Source organism: Podarcis erhardii (assembly GCF_964252035.2).
Source record: "Podarcis erhardii genome assembly, chromosome: 2".
NCBI lineage: Eukaryota > Metazoa > Chordata > Lepidosauria > Squamata > Lacertidae > Podarcis > Podarcis erhardii.
In genome coordinates, this window is record NC_138498.1 from 107,420,889 (window position 1) to 107,444,942 (window position 24,054).

Genomic DNA, 24,054 nt, shown 5'->3' on the forward strand with positions numbered 1-24,054 from the left:
GGTAGTGTCTAGATCTGTTTCTAAAAGTGAAAGAAGGCTAGAAGAGGAGAGTTTTAGGAGGACACAACTTGTTTATTGTTATTGTTACAGCACCTCGAAGTCAGCTAAGCACTTTATAAAAGGGTAGAAATAAATAGGTCTCTGCCCAAAGCAGCTTACAATCTAGAAATAGTCAAGACGAAAAAGGCAGGGGTGGGGATAGGGAACGGTAGGTCAAATCGCTGGATGATTAAAAAAAACAAAACACAGGCCCGTGAGCCAGCTTTTCAAATCCTATGGATTTTGATGGGGAAGAAACAAGCACGCTTAAGTCTCTCCCAGTGAAATCAGCAGGATTTTAAAGGGCTTAGCTCTGGCCATAGAGCATTCGCACGATACAGGTTACAAAATATGATTTTAAACTCCACTATAGAAATGGAGGATGTTTTACCAAAACAAACAAACAAAAAATTGAGCGGAAAGGACACTTCAGAAAGAAAAACAAAGAGATAACATATTGAGCTGCAGTGAATGTATTCAGGAACAACATTCCATATTAGTGGAAGAAGGAAAAGAAAGGGGATGATAATATTTAATAGAACAAGAGGTTTTAGGTTCACTGAGCAGAAAAAAATGAGGTGAATTAAAAGCCCAGACTAGAATAAAGCAAGAAAACTCAACTTGGGCCTGTTAAATAAACAAGACGAACGTTCCTTCAGATGGAGACTATGTTGATGCAAAAGCCAGAGGGGTGAATGTGTTGGTAGATGTTTATGGATGCATATAGGATGGGAGGGGGAAGACGGCCTGCTTTTCAAGGCCAAAAGGTACTTCTTCAGCGGTTGGAACCGGGAATATAATATGAAGCCAGAAGGGAGGCAAGATGGGAGCTTCTTGGGCTGGGCTTCGGCCCAAATGGCAGCCATTTTTAGTGTCTGGAATACCAGCAAACAACCTGGTGTTCTCCACTATCCCCACCTTAACAGCAGGTGGCTAGTCCTCTCCCTAGAAAGCTAATCACCAGCAAAACACAATAACCCCAGTTCAACTAAAACTGGTCCCGATAAGCCACACAATTGTATGCCTCTACTCAGAAGTAAATCCCATTGGGTTCAATGGGGCTTACTCCTGGGTAAGCATGCCTGCAGTTTCAGCCTTGGTCCCTCTGGAAGCAAGGGGACTTGGAGTTCATTACAAACTTGTTCCTCAGGCCCAGCAGAGTGAAAGTGTATTTTGCTGCACAAACTGGCAAGTAGTGGGAATTCCTTAATCCAACCAGCAGCGAGGGTTTTGCCGTTGCAGGGCACATGCACAAAGACACCGTTGTATGTATGTATATACAAACATGTACATTTACGAGTTACGTACAAAATGAGAGCGCCGTGGAGTTAAAAGCGTGATCTCTGCTCCCTTGCGCGCGCACACGACTTAAAATCTTCTCATTTCAAAGGACACTCTAGCCTAACTTTTAAACCACACCTAGATTAAAGTTTAATAGGGCCCACCGAAATTGCTAGGCATGGTGGGATCTGGGGAAACTGCCACCAGCTAGCTCCCCACCCAATGTCAACGAGATCACAGATATCGATGAGACTCCAGCCCCCAGCAACTGGTCTTCAAGTCTACCTGTCACACATCCATTATGTGGAGAAATACTTTTTGAAGTGAGGTAACTCCTAGGTCTAGGTCTATAGAACCAAGACCCTGGTTCTGATAAGGAGGGACTCTGAACTGGCCTGAACTGAGAAACTGGCCTATGCCACACTTAATACTGTACCCCAAAGCCAAAGCAAATGACCAAAGCCACAGGAACAAAACAAAACAAAAAAAGAGGATTCTATTCTATAATACATTGCGGTTACACATCAAGCTTACAACCACCACAGGAGACCCCTGGTGGAAAAAAGACAACAGCAGTTTAACTAAGAGGAGAGCTCCACAGCACACCAGCCTGCCTGTCTCTCTGGCAGCTCCTGTTCTCGGTGTGGATGTTCCCGTGCCTCTCCAGCTTTTCTCCAGTTTTTCTTGCCCAAGCCAGGCACACAAAACAGGAGGCTGTGGGAGAGGTTACGACGTCAAGGTGGGAAGGGTGCTCCTGGCAACTTTGACACAGCGGTGCTTGGCATCCGGATCGGAAGTTTCCTGGTACTTTCGTAGATCGGCGCAAAAAAGAACCTGGAGAAGGAGGGCAGAGAGTCAGAATTGTGGGGGGAAACAAATGTTTACAAAAGGTGGTTTGGAAATAGGGCCCCTAGTGAGGAGGAAGCAGGTTTCTGTGTGAGCCAGGTAAGAGTTTTGCCAGCTGTGTCAGAAGAAGCAAATGTCAATTACCGTATTTTTTGCTCTATAAGACGCACCAGACCACAAGACGCACCTAGTTTTTGGAGGAGGAAAACAAGAAAAAAAATATTCTGAATCTCAGAAGCCAGAACAGCAAGAGGGATTGCTGTGCAGTGAAAGCAGCGATCCCTCTTGCTGTTCTGGCTTCTGTTATAGCTGCGCAGCCTACATTTGCTCCATAAGACGCACACACATTTCCCCTTACTTTTTAGGAGGGAAAAAGTGAGTCTTACAGAGCAAAAAATACGGTATACACAAATTCGCAATTTTACACTGAGGCCAAGACAAAACAAAAACAGGCCTAGAGGCAAAAAGGCTGTGTGCACAAATGCACCATTCAGACCAGTTTAAAACAGGGCAGGTAAGCATACCTTAGATTAGCATCTACTGGGCTGTGTATTATTTTGTCTGTATATACAGACTGAAAGAAGAAACTTCTTCACGCAACATGTTGATTAATTTGGAGACCATACTGACACAAAACCGAGGGATGGCCACCTGAGTCAGAAGGCTTGAAAAGGGAAACGGGTAATTTGGGAGGGTGGGTCTATTGTTCCTTCTAATGGCCAATTCAAGCAAGGTGTTCTGATCGCTATGGATGGCGAACCGTTCCACTCGGAAACAAGAGGGAGGTCCACTGCAGGCTCCAGAGAATCCTTGGACTTGCAGAGGCACACAGGAAAAAGAGACAGCCACCACATCTCTCCCGCACGCGTGGATAAAAGGGGAAAGACAACTTGGGGGAGGTGGGGAAAGCGAGGAATAGAGGAGGCAGAGAAGAGTCGGGAAGAAGGTGACATGCAGGGAGAGGAACCTGGAACAGCAAAAACATGGGACAAAAACTTGCTGGTCCCAGTTGTCAATGGCTGTTCTCCATGTTGGCTAATGTTCAGAGGAAGTATTCCACAAAAATACCAATGACTGGGGAGCAGTGGCGGAGCACTGCGGGGGGGGGGGGAGGAGATCAGGAAGGAAAGGGGCTGCCGCGCATCCCAGGGGTGTGGCATGCCACCTGCGGGGGCATGGCACCCAGTGCGGGCGGCAGGGCAGCCGTGATGGCACCCCACTGGGATCACGCTGCCGGGGGCGGTGTGCTCCCCTGCACCCCTCTTCCTCCGCTGGGAAGGAGCGGGGAGAGCTATCGCCTCCAAGCCCTGCTTGCGAGCTTTCTAGGAGCACCTGGCTGGCCATTACGGGAAGGAAGATGCTAAACCAGGTGGACATTGGGTCTGGTCCAGCAGGTCTCTTCTTATGTGGCTCCAATCTGGTGGAAGGCTCTGTCACAAGAGACTAGGGCCCTGTGGGACTTGACATCTTTCCGCAGGGCCTGCAAGACAGAGCTCTTCCACCAGGCCTTTGGCCAGGGCACAGCCTGACTCCCTCCTTTGGCAATCCGCACAGAACTCTAGCCCAAAGGTTTGAATTATTTTTATAATGAAATGATTTTAGAATGTTGTATTATTTTACTGTTGTTAGCCGCTCTGAGCCCGGCTTCGGCTGTGGAGGGCGGGATATAAATAAAAAATTATTATTATTATTATTATTATTATTATTATGTTTTAACATAGCCCAGAATAAGGCCTGAGGGACTCGTTTATCTGGCCCGCAGCAACCCCTGCCACCCACTGCCACCACCTGCTCCTACCGGCGCTGTGCAGCTGCCCACTTCCAGGTCGGAGGAGCACTGGAAATAGCTTGTGCGCATGCGCAAGAGTTATCTGCGTATGCGCAAGCGTTATTTCCGGTGCACATCCAGGTTGGAGGAGGCCCGTTCACATGTGCACAAGCTATTTCTGGTGCTCCTCCGACCTGGAAATGCGCCGGAAATAGCATATGCACATGCATATGGGCACGCACTCCCCCCGCCCTCCGGCCTGCCGTGTGATCGGCACTGGAGACACCGGCCCGAGGCGCGGTAAGTTTGCTGACCCCTGGCCTACATGAAGTAACTATTCCCCTACAAGTCGCTGTGGCAAGAAAAGCTGGATCAGATTTACTTAACTGTTTCTGCTTCTGAGATAATCCCCAGACACTGACCATTCTCTCTGATGCCCTTAAAAAAAATCAACGAAAGCTAAGATTCTTACAATTCTGAATTACTTTAAAGCCAATTCCTGCAGTTGGACGATCTAGCTGTTCTTGTGTGTTCCCTTCTCACGCATGGCCTTGCACAAAGCCGCAGAAGAAAAAGAAGAGGATTTTCCACTCATTTACTCACCGCTTGTGCCCATCCAGCATATGGTCCCCACAGGCTCCGGAAGAAATTCCCTGAAGGCAGAGCAATCAAGAGGGCAGCCTTAGTGAGTTGGAAGGCAACAAGCTGCCTTGACAAGGGAGTGGATTCACACAACCAATTCTTCAAAGGAAGCTCCCTTATACCAAGCAAGACCCACTGGGTCCATCTAGCTGCGTACTGTCTTCCTTGCCTCTCCAGGATTGGATAAAACATGGGACTTTCTGCACTCAAAGCAGGTGTTTTACCGCCAAAACATGGTGATGTCTCTCCCTTGGCTCGCATTGGCCAGAATGCTTCCTATCTACACGGATGTTCCCACCCCCATTCTGAAGATTAGAGCCCTAATCTCTTTACTGCCTCTCCTGGTATGTCCCACGGAGGACCTTACGGTCTTCAAACAAAAATATCTTGGAGGTCCCGGGCCACAGAGAGGTTAGGCTGGCCTCAACCAGAGCCAGGGCTTTTTCGGCTGTGGCCCCGATCTGGTGGAACACTCTGTCACAAGAGACTAGGGCCCTGCGGGACTTGACATCTTTCCGCAGGGCCTGCAAGACACAGCTGTTCCACCAGGCCTTTGGCCAGGGCAGTCTGACCCCCTCCTTTGGTAATCCTCACAGAACTCTAGCCCAATGGTTGCCATTAATTTGATTTTGAATTGATTTTAAAATGAATTAATTTTAGAATGCTGTGTTACTTTTATTGTTGTTAGCTGCTCTGAGCCCCGCTTCGGCTGGGGAGGGCAGGATATAAATAAAATTTTTTTATTATTATTATTAGGAGAGGAGTTCCCTGACAGACCATAGTGAGCACTTGCAGCAATTGGCAATGATTGGTTCTAACTTGTTCCATAACTGAAAGGGCTCTGCTGCCCACTGCTTTTTGGGAGGAAGGCGAGAGTGAGTTTGAGAAGTTGCAACTGAGCAGCCACAGTTGAGTGGCATCTCAGCAAACCATTAACCCCTCTATTTGATGGAGCCTCTGCAAGCCTCTGGGCCTCGAGCGAGCAAATTGTGTATTTTCTGGCGCTTTTCTGAAGTAGTGGGTATTGCTGCCCACTTTGTCATCGTCACCTTGTTTTAAAGTTATGCCGGCAGTATACAGCAGCAAGCAGTGGGACCTAAAGGTAAAGGTAAAGGACCCCTGGACGGTTAAGTCCAGTCAAAGGAGACTATGAGGTTGCTGTGCTCATCTCACTTTCAGGCCAAGGGAGCCGGCGTTTGTCCACAGACAGCATTCCGGGTCATGTGGCCAGCAGAACTAAACAGCTTCCGGCTCAATGAGACTCTGTGACGGAAGCCAGAGCGCACAGAAACTCCGTTTACCTTCCTGCCACAGCGGTACCTATTTATCTACTTGAACTGGTGTGCTTTTGAACTGCTAGGTTGGCAGGAGCTGAGACAGAACAACGGGAGCTCACTCTGTTGTGGGGATTCGAACTGCCGACCTTCCAATCAGCAAGCCCAAGAGGCTCAGTGGTTTAGACCACAGCGCCACCCGCTGTGGCAAGGGTCCCAATGTGGAATGCAAGTCTGAGGTTGCATTCTGAACCGAAATCCAGGAAGGGTTCACTAGAGGCAGGCACCTGACCCCACTGGCCCTCACCGATCTCTCGGTGTACCCGCTCAGTCACACTGCGGGCTCCCATGCCGAGCTCTTGGCCGTAGTAGCGCTTGGCAACCTGCCATATATGGGTGTCCACCGGCACGGCCTCCGCCTTGTCCAGAGACATGAGACACACGCAGTCGGCCACCTGCAAAGGGAAGCGAAGAAAATTGCACCACGATAGCGGCTCTTGTTTGCCACTGCTGGAGGACACACAGCTACAAACAGGCAGCTGTGTGTCAAAGTTCAAACAGTCCCCTGCCCTCCCACGCTACAGCCCTTGTGCCATATTTATGTATTCATTCGTTCACTCCCTTCAAAATGTTGTAAGCTGCCTTTTAGGATCAAACCTGCCCAAGGAGTTCCCCAGCGTATAAATTCACAATGTGCCATTCATAATAAATTGAAAACCACGTCACAACATTAGCACACAGCAAGAACCAGCAGTAATAAGTGGGGTAGGAGAACTTGAAAATAATACCAATATATTTCACAGCTGGCAACCAATGCCAAGATATACATCAGTACGACTCCCCCCAATATGGCCATAAAACTTTAATTCTGTTCCCCTTTAATCAGCGAAATGAAGTATCCTTAAGGCCTATCATTTTAATACATCAGCACAAGAATGAGAAGCAAATTTCAAATATATTAATATTCAACTCTGGGAGGCTTAGTTTGGTCAGAATCCAGTATATCTGAAGGAGCGTCTCCACCCCCATCGTTCGGCCCAGACACTGAGGTCCAGTGCAGAGGGCCTTCTGGCGGTTCTCTCACTGTGAGTAGCCAAGTTACAGGGAACCAGGCAGAGGGCCTTCTCGGTAGTGGCACCCGCCCTGAAACCTCGGTAGTGGCACCCGCCCTGAGGAACACCTTCCCACCAGATGTCAAAGAGAACAACAACTACCAGACTTTTATAAGACATCTGAAGGCAGCCCTGTTTAGGGAAGCTTTTAATGCTTGATGCATTACTGTATTTTAATATTTTGTTGGAAGCCACTCAGAGTGGCTGGGGAAGCCCAGCCAGATGGGTGGGGTATGTATGTATGTATGTATGTATGTATGTATGTATATATAAATAAATAAATAAATAAATAATACTTTATACGCTTCCAGAATTAAGGCTAAATACTGTACATTACTTCTGGTAAATGAGCCACCATAGCTGCTAGAGGGCTGTGAAACTTTGCATCCTGGGCTTTTTAGACTCGTCTACCCATGTATTATATGAAACCAAAGGGGCACATTGGTTGCCAGATGTGTGGCCCCCCTCCTCCACCAGTTCTCCTTCCCTACTATAACACAAATCAGGAACAACATTCGGAAAGAACAATAAAATAAAATAAAATAAAATAAAATAAAATAAAATACAACTATTGTTAAAATTATCAACACCATCTTCAAACTTGTTCGTTTGCTGGTTACATGAAGGTCTCCAATTGACTTACAATGCATTGAAAACATAAAAATACATGTGGTGGACCTGTGATAAAGTGAAAAATTTCTGGGAATTAATTTACAATGAACTCAATAAAATTTTCAAATATACTTTTCCAAAAAAGCCCGAAGCCTTTCTACTGGGGTTGATGGAGAAGGAAATTTTAAAAAAGGATAAAAAAAAATTATGTATGCCGCAGTGGCAGTAAGAACTATGCTGGCCCAGAATTGGAAAACAAAAGTAATACCTACCATTGTGGAATGGCGAGTTACGCAGAACTGGCCAGATTGTCGGGAAGAATTGGAGACCAGGATGAACAGAAGTTTCAAGAAAGTTGGAGTAAATTTATGGTGTACATAAGAGATAACTGTAAAACCTTAAAGGCACTGGCAGGACTGGAATAACTCTTACAATGTATGGTAAATATAAAGTTAAATAAATAGAATATGTGATGTAAGAAAACACAAGATACTTGCCGAAGGGGTGGAGGGAGGTCAGAAGCTCAGCAGAGCTAAAGGTAATTATGTGACGTATGTGTATTATAAGTGTATGTTTGATGAAAATAATAAAAAATTATTGGTTAAAAAAACCAACATAAAAATACAATACGCCATAAAAGCAGAATGAAGCAAACCCTGTAAAAGCCACGGGAACCTTTGGTAGCACGCTTAGTAGCTAAACAACATCCTATTGCAGGGGAATCCCCAATTCTTTACCTGGCACCCAAAAGATGTTAACGGAGGCACTAGGTGGGCAATAATAACAGAGGGATAAGGTGCCTAATTTGTACTCACCTTGGCTCCCACTCCAGGTAGTGTACACAAGGCGTGTCGAGCCTGTTCATAGGGAACGGCTCTCAACTGGTGCAAGCCGGCAGCTCCACCAAGCGTCTTCAGAACAGCGCGGGCACTCTCGCTAACAAACCTCGCCCGATATCCGAAACCAAGGTCCCGCAGCCGGGCTTCTGTGTCTGCTCCTGCAACAGGACACCCAAAGAAGGATGGCAGCCTTTTGAAGAAACGCTACGGTCGTCTAGAGAAAGACGAATGTCCGGCAGCCATTATTATTTCCTAAAAGAAATGGCTAACACAACATTGGTCAATTAACCAGTCCTCTAAAAGAAAAGATGAGCACACAGCTTACAGGTCAGCTACGAAGCGATGCCACTGTAACATGCAGGCTCCACATCCCAAAAACAAATACAGTGGTACCTCGGGTTAAGTACTTAATTCGTTCCGGAGGTCCGTTCTTAACCTGAAACTGTTCTAAACCTGAAGCACCACTTTAACTAATGGGGCCTCCTGCTGCCGCCGCGCCGCCGGAGCACAATTTCTGTTCTCATCCTGAAGCAAAGTTCTTAACCTGAGGTACTATTTCTGGGTTAGCGGAGTCCGTAACCTGAAGCTTATGTAACCTGAAGCATATGTTGTTAGGATATTTCCGTTCCACCTTAAAAGGGAGCAGGATGTTTGTGTCACAGCCTGTGTATTTCCTGTTCACAGGATGTTTCTGTTGTGTCTTTGCTTTCGTTTCTCTCTCTGTGCCTGAGACATTGAAGCAGGCAGTCATGTTTTCTCTTTGTTCTGACCAACGCTGAATAAAGTTGTAAATAATGCTCTCCTGCGTGCATCTTTCGCTGTGCGAATTCTGCTGATAGAGCGTGCATCAGCTCTGGAATGTGGCAAGCTATTTCTGGAGCTCGTGTTGCTAATTGAATGATACTGCGTGTCTACAGGAGGTCGATGGATCGCAACGGAGACGACGTGGGGTCATGATGGACTCTGTCTCCCTGGCAGTATCCCAACATATGTAACCCGAGGTACCACTGTATATTAATCCCTTGTATCTTTGGAACCTATTTATTGACACCATAATGACTGATGAACCAACGTATACTTGAGGGAAACAATAAGTTTATCTATTTACATATATACTACATAAGTCTGCAAACTTAATTTTATATTTTTGTTATTTTGTTATTGTTTTTTTTCCCTTTTTAATGCTTTCAATGTATTTTTTTCTTCTTCTCTTCTCTTTTCTTTCTTATTTACTTTAACTCACTGTAATACTCTCAATAAAACACAAATAAACAAACAAAATTAATTCTGTGTATCCAGCTGGAATTTGTTATAGGCTATCCTTTCCTGACCCTCAGGAGATTTATCCTGCTTAAATCAACAATATGGCAAAAAGGCAAAGGACCCCTGGACTGTTACGTCCAGTCAAAGGCGACTATGGGTGTGGTGCTTGTCTCACTTTTCAGGTTGAGGGAGCAGATGTTTGTCCGCAGACAGCTTTCCGGGTCATGTGTCCAGCAGGACTAAACCGCTTCCGGGGCAACAGAACACCGTGACGGAAGCTAGAGCGCACTGAAATGCCATTTACCTTCCTGCCGCAGCAGTACCCATTTATCTACTTGCACTGGCGTGCTTTCAAACTGCTAGGTTGGCAGGAGCTGGGACAGAGCAACAGGAGCTCAACCCATCGCAGGGATTCGAACTGCCAACCTTCCGATTGGCAAGCCCAAGAGGCTCAGTGGCTTAGACCACAGCGCCACCTGCTCCCAGGATCCCTGTGTACCCCAGGTTCAGTGGTGAAAATGTAATTGATCAATCATAGAATCACAGAATTGTAGAGTTGGAAGGGATCACGAGGGTCATCTAGTCCAGCAGGAATCTTTTGCCCAACACGGGGCTCGAACCCACAACCCTGAAATCAACAGTCTCATGTTCTACTGACTGAGCTATCCCAGGAAGCTTCAGTCTCTCACAGAATAATCAGCCCTGAAATTTGATCTATGGATTTCGGAGCGCCCACATTTTTTGAAACGGGAAATTTTGTTCCTCTTCAGATTGATCTAGGTGTTAATACCATGCTACACTTTGCCTCCCAAGTGCTGGCCCACCCATGAGGTGGGCTGAAGCATCTGCCGGTGGGGTCACATGATGGCAATGGCGGCTTCCAGCGAGATCTCGCGAGAGTTGGGACAGAGCAACGGGAGCTCACGAACTGCTGACCTTCAGATCGGCAAGCCCAAGAGGCTGCGTGGTTTAGACCATAGCACCACCCGCTCCCCTTTTAGTCTCTCAAAAGAATGTCAGTCAATCCTCCACAGAAGGCCCCTTTGGTTAATTCCATACATTAGTGACCTCAGTTTCTGCAGCCGTCAATAAATTCGCCATCTTTCATTGTTCCAGATACTCAAGAAGCAGCACCAACAAAGGCAGCGGGTAAAAGCTACTTGAGGCAAAGATTTCATAGCATTTCACCATATTCCATGCTCAGTTGTTAACATGCAGTTTGAGTCCAGATTCCTCTTGGAGAGCATCCTTACCTGCCATTGCCTGCAGAGAAGGGAATGCGTGGTACGTCTTGGTGTCCAGCTGACAGAGGCGGCGCCCAAAGACCTGGCACAGATGCTGGATCATGTTGGTGATGCGCGACAAGTGGTTGTTGGAGGTGCAGATGAAGGAGAAGAGGCATTCTACGGGGTCCTGTCGCAGCACCCGCACCCCTGAGAAGAAAAGAGGGTGGGAGGGAGGGAGGCAGCATCATATCTATGGGACCACCTCTCCTGGTCTGCCCCGCAGAGGACCTTCAGGTCCATGAATAATCATAGTTTAGAGGTCCTGGGCCCTAAGGAAGTCAGATCATCCTCCACCAGGGCCAGGGCCTTCTCAGTGATGGCTCCGACCTGGTGGAATGCTCTGTCCCATGAGACCAGGGCCCTGCAGGATTTAACTTCCTTCTGTGGGGCCTTTAAGACAGAGATATTCCGCCTGGATTTCAATTTGAACTTAGCCTGATCTTTTATTCCCCTTCCTTCCCTCCCCCTCCCCTTTTATGAAGATTACCCACTTTGGGATCCCACAGCTAATTCTCCCCTGGTCTCCTCGCTGGTGCAAATAGGACTAATTTAGCCAGCTACCCCTGGTGATCATCTAATGTTTATTGGATGGATTTTCCCCCTAAATTGATTTTTGAATTAGGAATTTATTATTCACGTTTTATACTGTATTTTATGCTGTTTTTTGTTGCATCAATTTAAGTGTTTTAAATTTGTTGTTAGCCGCCCTGAGCCTGGTTTTCTGAACCGGGAAGGGTGGGGTATAAATAAATAAATAAATATTTATTTATTTATTATAACAAACACCCACCTAACTGATAGAGCTTGAAACACACACACACACACACACACACACACACTTCATATAAAAGGGTGTCCCCAGACTGATGGCTCTCGGTGGCTAAGGGCTGTATGCACTCAACAACCCTGTCAAATTCATTATCAGGTACAGTGTGTTTTAACCCCCCAACCCCCCCCCCAAGTTTCTAGTCCCTGAGGCAACAAACTAGGGTTGAAGACATGTAGGCGACAAATTGTGAAATACAAGAGGCATATACCTTGCGGAGAGGGAAAATGAGGCCAAGTAGGCTTGTGGTTTGTTGGCCTGAAACGGGAATCCGGGACCTCCTTCCAATCTTCCATTAAAAGCAGAAGACTCTCAAATTAGCAAACTGAGCAAACGTACCTAGTTGGCATTATTTATACAAGTAATGTGATTTAACTTTTTTTTTTGGCGCTGGAAAGAGTGTGACTTTGCAGCACAATTCAAAGTGTTGGTGCTGACCCTTAAAGCCCTAAACGGCCTCGGTCCTGTATACCTGAAGGAGTGTCTCCACCCCATCATCCAGCCCGGACACTGAGATCCAGCGCCGAGGGTCTTCTGGCGGTTCCCTCGCTGTGACAAGTGAGGTTACAGGGAACCAGGCAGAGGGTCTTCTTGGTAGTGGCGCCCGCCCTGTGAAACGCCCTCCCAGCAGATGTCAAGGCAATAAAAAACTATTTTACTTTTAAAAGACAACTGAAGGCGGCCCTGTTTAGGGAAATTTTTAATGTCTGACGCTGTATTGTTTTAAATATTCGGTTGGAAGCCACCCAGAGCGGCTGGGGAAACCCAGCCAGATGGGCGGCATATAAATAAATAATTTATTATTATTATTATTATTATTATTATTATTATTATTATTATTATTACACAAGATTTCTGGACTTTTCAAATGCAGCAGTGGAAAGTCGCCGTTGCAAACACTAGGGCTACATATAGCGATCAGAACAATAGATCCCCTCTTTAGCAGTGCTTGTCTGCATGTATCCAAAGACCTTGCTGCAGCCAGAAGGACAAGACATGTTATTCCCTTAAAATAAGAAGGGGGAAATGAAGCTAAAATGACTGTGAGTCCAAGCCTCACACCTGCTTCTGTGTGAAAATGTGTGCATTTGGTACCGTGCGATGCAATCCTGACGTAGCTCTATTAGCCCCAGGTAAGGTAAAGGTAAAGGGACCCTGACCATTAGGTCCACTCGTGGCCGACTCTGGGGTTGCGGCGCTCATCTCGCTTTACTGGCTGAGGGAGGCTTCCGGGTCATGTGGCCAGCATGACTAAGCCGCTTCTGGCAAACCAGAGCAGCGCACGGAAACGCCGTTTACCTTCCTGCCAGAGTGGTACCTATTTATCTACTTGCACTGGCGTGCTTTCGAACTGCTAGGTGGGCAGGAGCAGGGACCGAGCAACGGGAGCTCACCCCGTCGCGGGGATTTGAACCACCGACCTTCTGATCGGCAAGTCCTAGGCTCTGTGGTTTAACCCACAGCACCACCCGTGTCCCTTTACTTTAATTGCTGCCTTAATGTTGGCTTCTGGCCCCTGTGTCTGTGTACCTTCCCGCCAGAGCGGTACCTATTTATCTACTTGCACTCTGACGTGCTTTCGAACTGTTAGGTTGGCAGGAGCAGGGACCATGCAACGGGAGCTCAGCCCGTTGCGGGGATTCAAACCGCCGACCTTATGATCGGCAAGTCCTAGGCTCTGTGGTTTACCCAACAGCGCCACCCGCATTCCTAGTCCCAGGTAAAGGAAACAGCAAAAAGACCCAGGCCACCTACCTCCAAATCCTGAGATGTGCTAGTGAACTAACTGGGAAAACTGCCCCCTCTCATCTCTCTCTTCCATCACATAAGTTATCCTTCGCTCGTGCCATCACAGCTAATTGAGTTGCAATGCTGCCCTGAACCTCACCTACCTGGGAACTTGATGGCCACTTCTCGGAAGTGAGAGTCCACATAGGACCAGCCCTGGTACAACGCAGACAAGTTGACGTGCAGCTGGAAATAATCCTGGAGGATCTGCGAGGGAGTCAGCCCATCCATCCCCCGGACCAGCTCTCCTGACAAATGGCCGCCCGGACGCTCGCTGGTACCAGCCCGGATGGCTTCGGGCTGTGCCTGCTTCCTGCCTTTCTTCAGTGGTGGCTCAGAGAGGCCGTCTTCTTCTCTGCTGCCATCCTCCTTCTCCTCTTCATGAAGCGTGTACCAGAGCTGTTCTTCTGACTGGGTGAGGGTCCAGACACGGCCTGCCAACACACCAGTCCAGTAGCCAGGGCTGGTTTCGGACCACCTGAGAGGAACGCAAGGCTAATTAGCAGCAGGGACAGACCGACTGGTTTGGAGAAGCTAACCTAGGCCTTCCTCTGCCTTTCCCTTTATGCTCCAGAAGGTGGCAAGACCTGTATCTTTGGAGTCACAAGGCCCGTCACAACCTCACAGCCACAGAACCATAGAGCCATGCTTCATTATCCTACAGTACACTTCCACCAACTACAGTGGTACCTCAGGTTAAGAACTTAATTTGTTCTGGAGGTCCGTTCTTAACCTGAAACTGTTCTTAACCTGAAGCACCATTTTAGCTAACAGGGCCTCTCGCTGCCGCAGCACTGCTGCCGTGCGATTTCTGTTCTCATCCTGAAGCAAAGTTCTTAACCCAAGGTACTATTTCTGGGTTAGCGGAGTCTGTAACCTGAAGCGTATGTAACCTGAAGCGTCTGTAACCCGAGGTACTACTGTACACGACACCTTGTTTCACACGCACGCTCTTCTGACATGAAATACGTCCCCCCAAACTGCAAAAAAATGGCTCCCTTATTAACTTTCTATTCAGCAATGTATCCTCCCAGTTGTAGCAGCCCAAAGGGATAAAAACATCCTAGATGGGTGATGTTCTGGGCTCCTGTGATCCTTCACAAAGGAATTTAAAGAACTGAGAAAGATTTGCTTATTCTACTTTATGAAGTCGTGCATTTGATTAGAAGCAGGATGTCTGCGGTTTTTTAAAAGAACTGGATCAAAACACTATTGATCAATAATGCAGACTTTTGGAAGCTACGTACTGAGACCATCTGGCTCTGTAGTGGTAGGCTGTAGCTTCCCACCGTTTCACAAACGGTTCACAGTTTCCCAGCTTCTACCTGGAGATGCTGGAGGATAAAAACACAACAAGAGGTCTATTGGATCAGGCCAAAGGCCCATCTAGTCCAGTATCCTGTTCACACTGTGGCCAACCAGAAGCACTCTCCCCTCCTGTGGCTTCCACCAACTGATATTCAGAAGCACCACTGCCCAACAATGGAGGTAGAACATTTCCACTGTAGCTAGTAGCTGCTGATAGCCCTCTCCTCCAATCCTTTTTCAGAGTCATCCAAGTTGGGGGCTGCCACTAACAGCCAGATGTCCACTGGAAGCCCACAAGCAGGTCCCTAGCCCATAGCACTGTTCCTACTTGTGATTCCCAAACAACTAGTATTTGGTGACTTACTGCCTCCCACAGTGGAGGGAGAGCGGAGCCATCACGGTTAGCAAGATTTGAACTTGCAAACTTCCTCAAGCATTGCATGCACTCTGCCACACAGACAGATATACCCCTCTGACATATCACAGCCAGCATTCGAAATTCACCAGGCGCCAGGCACATTTTGCATCTGGCTATCAGCCACTCACAACCAAGCAAAGACGCTCAGGTGCCGGGATGGTGCCTGATGTTTCCACCACCTGAAGATGCATGCCTGGGGATCCTTGGATCTTGATGGTTTTCACACACTAGCAACACATCCTGTAGAATTCTATCTGTGCAGTCAGATAGATGAATGTCAGGAAGCAAAAAGTCGTATTGAAAAATACGACTTTCAAGCCGTTTGGCCCCCAAATGGCAACTAGGCATTTCGTTTCAGCGACTGCAACCCTGGTTTAACCCTGGTGCCTAGTTTTTATATATTGTATAGTTGTACCTTGGTTGTCGGACACCTTGGTACTCATACGTTTCGGCTCCCAAACGACTGAAAACCGGAAGTGAGTGTTCCGGTTTCTGAACATTTTTTTGGAAGCCGAACATATGGTGTGGCTTCCACTATTGTTTCTGGGCACCTGCGCAATTGGAAGTCAATCGGACGGACTTCCTGAACACATTCTGTTCGAAAACCAAGGTACGGCCGTTTTAACGCTGATCACAGCTGCTTTCCACAGATGGTTGTGGGGAGCAGGAGAGAAGTGGAGTTAAAGCTGCAATCCTAACCTCACCTACCCGGGAGTAAGCCCCACTGAATTCAATAGGTCGTACTTCTGAGTAGACACTGTTGGAATCAAGGCTTTTTCCCCAGGGAGAACTCACAGGAGCTCAGTTCTGGCACCTCTCAGGTGGGCGCCATTCCTTGCCGTTCATGGTGAGTTCCGGCACCCTTTTCTAGAAAAAAACAGCCCTGGTTAGAATTGTGCTGTAGCCCGCCAGTCTAAATAATCCAAAGCGGATTATCTCTGCCCTTCCGAATTATTAAAAAAAGAGCAGCTGCCATAATAAGTAAGCAACCCATCCTTGCAAGCCTGTGGCCAGGATGCATAGAATTTGCAGGTGAGGTTCCGTGGGGGAGACACAATGGTGCTTTGCTGAAAGCGCAATGCAGAGCCATCGGCAAGAGGGCAGAGCTGGCCATATTTATACATATATGGAGGATTTTTTGTGCCTTTCGGACGCGCAGCTTCATCTCCATCTCCATGCCAACGAGGGGGGGGGGGGGACTGCACTGCACAAGAGCCTTGCAGAAAGAGGAGAGAGAGAAAGAGAAGGTGGCAACCAGAGAGAGGGAGAACAGGCATGGGGGGGGGCAGCGGGACAGCGGCACCTTGGAGATAACAATACAAGGGAGGGAGCAAGACATTGGCGGCGGGGGGGGGACGGGACACCCTTTCTTAACAGGCTGCCATTCCGCGCTCGGGAGCCGCCAGGGGGCGCACTAACCGGAAGGTCTGCCCGCCACAGAGCACCAGGTCGAGGCGGAGTTGGGCGCGCGGGCAAGGCAGGGAGCGCCAGGGGGTAGCGCGAGGCAGCGGCGCCGGGCGGGAGTCCATGCCGTTCCTCCTTCTGCTGCTGCTGCAGCTGCCGCCGCCGCCGCCGCCGCCTTCGGGGTGGACGCGGGGATGCCGCTCCTGCCGCCGCCGTTGCAGCTGCTGCAGCCGAGCGCCAGACCAGAGCAGCTCCGAAGAAGCCCGCAAAATCACCATAGAGTTGCTGTTGGTTTCCCTCCCCTCCCCCCCCCGCCTCCCCGCCCCCCTCGCGCTCCGCCAAGTTCGGAGGAGGGATCGCGCAGGGGTAGACGGAGCTCCGGCGCTGCCCGCTCTAGGCCGCTGGGGTATACTCTGTGGCTCGAGTGGGCGGAAGTACTGGCCCGGGAGGCGCCCCGTTCCTGCGCCTGGGAGTTGGGCGGGCGCCGCGAGCTAGGCCTCTCAGGAGAAACGGCCACAAAATGGAAGGGAGGAGAGGTTGCTTTCTGCCCCCTCCCGCCTAGTTCAACACTATAGTAATATCTATAGACATTGCACTCTGCCTGTTACACTATATGTACTTATCTGTAGTTTGAGATAATGGATATATTTTATCCATATGGCCACAACATGGACAGATGATTGGGGAAGTCCTTTCTCTCTGCTTACCCCATTCAATACATTATATTAAAGTCCCGCAGTGGAGATAATAATAATAATAATAATAATAATAATAATAATAATTTGTTATTTATACCTCGCCCATCTGGCTGGGTTTCCCCAAACACTCTGGGCGACTCACAACACAATATTCAAAACAGAATAAGAAGAGTTTGGATTTGATATCCCACTTTATCACTACCCTAAAGAGTCTCAAAGTGGCAAACATCTCCTTTTCCCTTCCTCCCCCACAACAAACAGTCTGTGAGGTGAGTGGGGCTGAGAGACTTCAGAGAAGTGTGACTGGCCCAAGGTCACCCAGCAGCTGCATGTGGAGGAGCGGAGACGCGAACCCGGTTCCCCAGATTGCAAGACTACCGCTCTTAACCACTGCACCACACTGGCTCTCAAAAAGCAAATGAGGTTACCGAAATCACTTTTTAAAAAGCAAATGAGGTTACCAAAATCACATCAGCACTTGGGCACATATTGTTAGTGCTAAATGAACAGAAAATAATGGCAGCAGTGGTGTTTTTACCCTGGCAGTAGAGTTGAATCTGCAGCTACACAACTCCATGCTTTCAGATCAAGAATGGACAAAAGTATAGAAAAGGCAGGAGGCAGGAGAACATGTAAAAGCAAAACTCTTTCCCTCATCTCTTCTGGTAAGTAAGTAAGTAAGTAAGTAAGTAAGTAAGTAAGAGAAAACAGACACCGTTGGTTCCAAAAGAGCCATTTTATTTTCTAAGAATTGATAGAGATCTTCTTCCTCCAAAATAAATACAAGTACAAATGCCCACCCGGCTGCAGCAGAAAGAAGAGCCGGGGGCCTACAGGGCAAGGGGGGGTGGGATCAGGCAGAGCCAGGTTCCAAAAAGCTATAGTATCAAAATGTGCGAGTGAGAAGACAGCGGCCCTGCTCTGCAGAGTGTCGGAAGGACTGGGCCGAGGAAAGGCTAATGGACCAGGGCAGGTACTATGATGCAGGGAAAGGAGGGGCCAGGGTCTGTGTGTTGGTGAGTGTTTATGGAGCAGCCCAAATAATTTACATTCTCCCACTATTGTACAGTATTTTACAAAGGCCCAGGGGACCTCAGGACCCAGACAGTGGGGTATTGTCCTTGGGAGCTATACAGGCAGCTGGGTGTCGCTCACGCAGCTGGTCAGGGCAATTCCAGGCATGGAAGAAGGAACGGCAGGCTGGCACAAGAGGTAGGCTTGCCCACACGGAGGGCACAGTGCTCTGTGGGTGTGCTCAGCACACTGGAGGGGCCGTTGGTTGCTCTACGCAAGCTCCCGCAGCCTGGCCACCAAGGGCCCGGGCTTCTCGAGGCTGGAGCTCCCTGCTCCCCTCTCCTCCCGTACAGTCCAGCTGCACCGAGCGAGCAGCCTGGGCGGGAGCCCCGGTAAGGGTCAGTCGCTCTCGCTGGAGTCGCTGCTCTGCTCCCCTTGCACCTTGTTGCGGTGCTGCATGGCCCGGTGGTAGGCGATCTGGACAGACTTGCGGATGTTGGACTTGCGGCCCTCCAGCATCTTCTCCTTGTCCAGGTCCTGGTTCACACCCAGGGGCACGAGTTTGGTGCGGGGCAACCACTGCCTGCAAAGGAAACGGAGCGACCCAAAGTCACTAGGGGTGCTTGCCACCCCTGGAGGGAGAGGGCTTCCACGTTCTCCCAAGTCTTGCCCCCCTCATCCTTTCTTGGTATGGGGCAGACCCCCCAACTTTATCCACCAGGTTTCGGTCCAGACATGACAGCCCCCCATCTCTGCAAACTTCCGTCGTGGGCCCTTACCAGGTACGCTTGTTGTCGAAGAAGAGGACCAGGTAGAGATGCTCCCGGGCTTCCTGAGTCATCTGCTCTCCCAGCTTCAGCACCTCCAAGGGGGGTACGGGGATAGGGACGCCATGGTGGAACATCCCTTCCCGTGGCATCTTGGGGTCAATGATCTGCCAACAGGGGAAGATCAGACATCAAGAGAAATGCAACTTCACAGATGTTGCAATAGAGAAATCGTTGAGCGTGAACACACACACACACACCAGACAAGGAAAGGCTGCTATGTAGAGTGCTGGAGTGGGGAAACTCCCAGGTTCAAGCCCCAGTTTAACTGTGAAACTCACCAGCTGGCCATGTGCAAGTCTATATTTCAGCCTAACCCGCACAGCATGCAAATTGACTGCCCTGAGCTGCTTGGAGGAGATGGAAATGTGACAAGTAAACAGATTGGGCAACTCAGCATTGAGGCTTTAAGGACCAATATGGCCTTTACACGTTACACAGCCGGAGTTGTTCACCGCTCGCAATTGCACACGTATGCTGCTGGCAGTCACAGAACTGGGATTCCCCCAAAACCTTTGCTGTCCGCAATTCTTCCTGCCCCTTCTCCCCTTAAAACAGGTTTCTGTCTTTTATGGGTATTGAAGAAACATTTCAAAGGCTCTGTGTCGTGCGTAGTAACATGATGAGACATTAGAGAAGTGTGCAATCTTAAAACTTAACTGTTGCGTTTAGAATAAATTACTAATGCAACAACCATTTAATGTCTCCGTTAACACCAGGCTTATGCTAAAAGGTACTGATTAGGCAAGTAGTCCATCTACAGTGGTGCCTCGCAAGACGAAATTAATCCGTTCCGTGAGGCTCTTCGTATAGCGGTTTTTTCGTCTTGCGAAGCAAGCCCATTGATAGCTTAGCGGATTAGCGCTATTAGCGGTTTAGCGGCTTTTAGCGGATCAGCTGTTAAGCGGCTTATCAGCGGATCAGCTGATAAGCGGCTTAGTAGCTTAGGAAAAGGGGGGGAAAGGGGAAAAAACCCGCAGGAACTCGCAAGACATTTCGTCTTGCGAAGCAAGCCCATAGGGAAATTCGTTTTGTGAAGCACCTCCAAAACGGAAAACCCTTTCGTCTAGCGGGTTTTCCATCTTGCGAGGCGTTCGTCTTGCGGGGCACCACTGTATATCATTGCTAACAAACTGGTTGTATGGTTGCACAGCTTAGGGTTTAAGGATGTGGAGGCTGAAATCTTGAGTTCAAATTTCAACAAAAAAAGCACTGACAGAAGGTAGTAAGGCAGAAGCTGGGGGACCCTTGCTCATCCAGATGTTGCTGGACTACAACTCCCATCACCCCTGACTATTGGCCATGTCGGCTGGGGCTGATGGGAGTCAGAGTTTTTTCTCTCTCTTATACACACAAAATTACCCTCTTTTTTCTCCGCAAGAATTAGAAAAGTTCATTAAAAAACAACTGAATATTGTGTTTCTGTTGGTTTCTACACTAAGTAGCATTTTCTATTCTGCATAAACTTCCTGTTTCACAAGACCTGTCGTTGAAGCTTTGCTTGGTTCATAACCTCATTTTCTACTATTGTTTCAAAAGGTGCATCACCCCTACTAAGGTTTCCAGTTGCCCTCCTCAGTGCGTATGTAGGCGTGCTCATCAAACCCACCAGTGCCGGATAAGAGGGGTAACCCCTGCACTTGGCCCACACCAGGTCCAGGGCATCCAGAGGAGAGTCCTCATCCTCAGACAGCCAGCCGGCCGATCGGCTGATGCTCTTCCGCACCACTGCAGAAAGACAGAACGAGAGGGGAGAGGGTGTAATTGCCATCCTTCTCACCAGCCCCATCTCCAGAGAGGAAAGCAGAGGAAACGCTGCCCCGAATACTCACTGCCATGGCCCACCCCTCGGCCGGTTCCCACTGAGTAGGACTCATTTTCTGTTCCCGACGTGTCTTCGCTGCTGTCCTCCGGGAAATTGACGCGGGAGAAAGAGGGCTTCCCTCTGCCTTGTTTGGAAGGAGTTGTGCTAAATGGGAGGAAGCAGAAGCAGCGATAACTTTCCATGTTCTGCAGAAGCCTGGGTGACTGCTACCTCCGCATTAAATGCGGAAGGGGGAAGGAATGAGACCCGTTCCCTGGGAAGTCCAAGAAGGATGTACAGTGGTACCTCTGGTGCAAACGGGATCCGTTCCGGAGCCCCGTTCACATCCTGAAGCGAACGCAACCCATGTCTGTGCCTCTGCGCATGCGCATGACGTCATTTTGAGCGTCTGCGCATGCGCGAGCGGCGAAACCCAAACGTAACACGCTCCATTACTTCTGGGTCGCTGCAGAGAGCAACTCGAAAATACTCATCCCGAAGCTACTTCAACCCGAGATATGACTGTACTGCAGGAACCTCTTGCGTTCGATGCCAGGATTGATCTCGCCACTAGAACTTTGGGCAAGCATGGCAAGTGAGGAAAATGTCCTCAGCCTCTCATTGCGGCATACGTCAGAGAAGCCCTCGTGGAGCAGACCACATGCCTACCTAATCCCACATCCGGTTTCTTGCCGCGGCCATCCAGATACTGGAAACAGCATGCAGGCAACTTGACTACTAGTCGCTCATAGCTTTGAAATGTGCGTAAATTTCTTTTTATAGAGGCATACAACGCAAGCAGCATTGAAAGGTGTGTTGTGTACACTGCTTCATTTGAAACAGTGCCTGATGCATGGCCATGAAGAAGAAGAAGAAGAGTTTGGATTTGATATCCCGCTTTATCACTACCCGAAGGAGTCTCAAAGCGGCTCACATTCTCCTTTCCCTTCCTCCCCCACAACAAACACTCTGTGAGGTGAGTGGGGCTGAGAGACTTCACGGAAGTGTGACTGGCCCAAGGTCACCCAGAAGCTGCATGTGGACGAGCGGAGAAGTGAACCCGGTTCCCCAGATTACGAGACCACCGCTCTTAACCACTACACCACACTGTCTTAACCACTACACCACAATGACTAGTGCCTAGAACCTTGTCAAAGCCACTACTTTTGCTAAATCAGCCATTTTCTTGTGGCACAGTTCTTCTGCGTTTGGCCCACCATTATCCGGAACATATCAATGTATACCCGGCGAGCGGTTGTGCTAAGACCTTGTGGCATGGTGGTGCATGTGTCTGACAAGATTCCCTTCAAAACTGGAAGGGCAGTTTACAAAGTTCACACTTGCCACCTGGGAAACTGCCTGGCCTGTGACTATCCATTATTCTGCACTGTGCACCTAGGCTAAGAGATGAAAGAGGCCCAGCTTCACCACTGCATGCAATGGGAAGGATCTCCTGGTACCTGGTACGGTCCGAGGCGGCGCTGCTGCTGGTTGTGCTGCTGGACTCAGATTCAGAGCTGCTGCGTGGAAGGTTGTAGTCATTGCGATAAACTAGGAAGCTCTTCTTGACCGGCTGATTGCCGCTGCTGAAGCCGTTGGCCGGCAGGTCTGCAGAGGGTGGGGAGGGGATGGCAAATCACAACAGGCTCCGATATAATGCCTATAACTGAATTCTCCAGCTGACAAATGCAATGGCTTTCTACCTGGCCAACCGTTACACTACAATTTGTGAAAGCTGGATTCAAGCACAGATGGATCCATTACAGCAGTGTTTCCCAAACTTGGGTCTCCAGCTGTTTTTGGACTACAACTCCCATCATCCCTACATAGCAAGCTCATTGGTCAAGGATGATGGGAACTGTAGTCCGAAAACAGCTGGAGACCCAAGTTTGGAAACACTGCATTACAAGCTTTTCTTTTTATCTATTCTGTCCCCTCCCCTGTTCCTCCGTCATGTTTTTTATATCTTTCGGTGCATATACTTTCAGCCTCTGTGCCCCATCGGCTTCCCAGAAGACCCAGCCCCTCTCTTTTCACCGCTGACATTACTTTTACCACTTTGTTAACTGGGACAAGATGCTAACTTGACACAGGCAATACTCTCGTATCAAACTGTGGCCACTTTATGTGGCACTGAATGAAACCTGCAGGGCGCAATCTAACAAAAACGGCTTGCGTTATTTAATTCCTTCCTTGCACATATGCCAAGTTTGAGGCAAATCACACCTCCCTTCCAATCTAAGTATCTACACTCGTAACAGGGGACTTGTGGAAAGAAGACCGTCCATGTGTTAGGATATAGTTCCATTCCACCTTTAGAACAGGCATGTGGAGTTGTTGTATGTCACATGTCTGTTTACTTCCAGCACAGTCTGCTGGGAACTTCCATTGTATATAGCTTTTGCCTGTGCTGCTTTTTGCTTGGACACGAAAGGGAGCAGACATGTTTTCTTTGTCCTGTTCTAATGCTGAATAAACGCTTGCATATGCTTCTGTCCGCCACTTCTGTTGTGAAGAGTTATTCACTCTGCTGATTAGAGCGTGCTCAAGTCTCTAAAGGTTTCTGAGGTTTGTGTCGCTGTTTGATGCTGTTCCAAGGGAAACCAGAGTTCGACCGGCTGCCGGCCGGTGGCTGGAGTCAGCTGGGGGCCTGCCAAATGCCCCCGTCTCCCCGGACGCATCCCAACACCACACACTATCTCAGCTTGGCCCCATTCCTCACTCACCAATTGGAGCGTCATCTGCCGATTTGTCGCTGTCGCTGTCCGAGGTGGAGCTGGGCCGCGGGCTCCTCTTGCGCGGCCGCCGGGACACCATGATTGGCAGCTGAGGGGGGCCCACGGGGCTGTTCCCGTGACCCGGAGCCAGTTGGCTGTCGCGGTTCTTGGGCGGGCGCCCTGGACGCTTCGGGGGCCCGGCCGTTTTGGGGTTCTTCTTGGAGAAAAGCACCGACGTTCTCCTGCCGACTTCATGCGCAGGCGTGGAGGATGAGTTGGGGCCAAGGC

General features: G+C 48.9%; 2 protein-coding genes across 4 annotated transcripts in view; both read right to left on the minus strand.

Moving 5' to 3' along the window:
- Positions 1-51: 51 nt before the first annotated feature.
- On the minus strand, positions 52-17,023 carry OGG1 (8-oxoguanine DNA glycosylase). Its single transcript, XM_081853589.1, has 7 exons — positions 16,722-17,023; positions 13,681-14,054; positions 10,930-11,109; positions 8,390-8,571; positions 6,158-6,305; positions 4,538-4,587; positions 52-2,154 (listed from the first exon to the last, which is right to left on the minus strand). The coding sequence occupies exons 1-7, from the start codon at positions 16,982-16,984 to the stop codon at positions 2,047-2,049; spliced, it is 1,305 nt and encodes a 434-aa protein (XP_081709715.1). The 5' UTR covers positions 16,985-17,023; the 3' UTR covers positions 52-2,046.
- A 1,102-nt stretch (positions 17,024-18,125) lies between these two features.
- Positions 18,126-24,054, minus strand: part of BRPF1 (bromodomain and PHD finger containing 1) — a 36,424-nt gene continuing 30,495 nt past the window's right edge. For all 3 annotated transcript variants that reach the window (XM_081852356.1, XM_081852354.1, XM_081852355.1), the window contains exons 10-15: positions 23,776-24,054; positions 22,510-22,657; positions 21,078-21,214; positions 20,855-20,973; positions 19,198-19,352; positions 18,126-19,001 (exon numbers count right to left, since the gene is read on the minus strand). In XM_081852356.1, coding sequence (XP_081708482.1) covers positions 18,818-19,001; positions 19,198-19,352; positions 20,855-20,973; positions 21,078-21,214; positions 22,510-22,657; positions 23,776-24,054 — 1,022 coding nt within the window. In that variant the 3' untranslated portion in view covers positions 18,126-18,817. The remainder of the gene's footprint in view (positions 19,002-19,197; positions 19,353-20,854; positions 20,974-21,077; positions 21,215-22,509; positions 22,658-23,775) is intronic.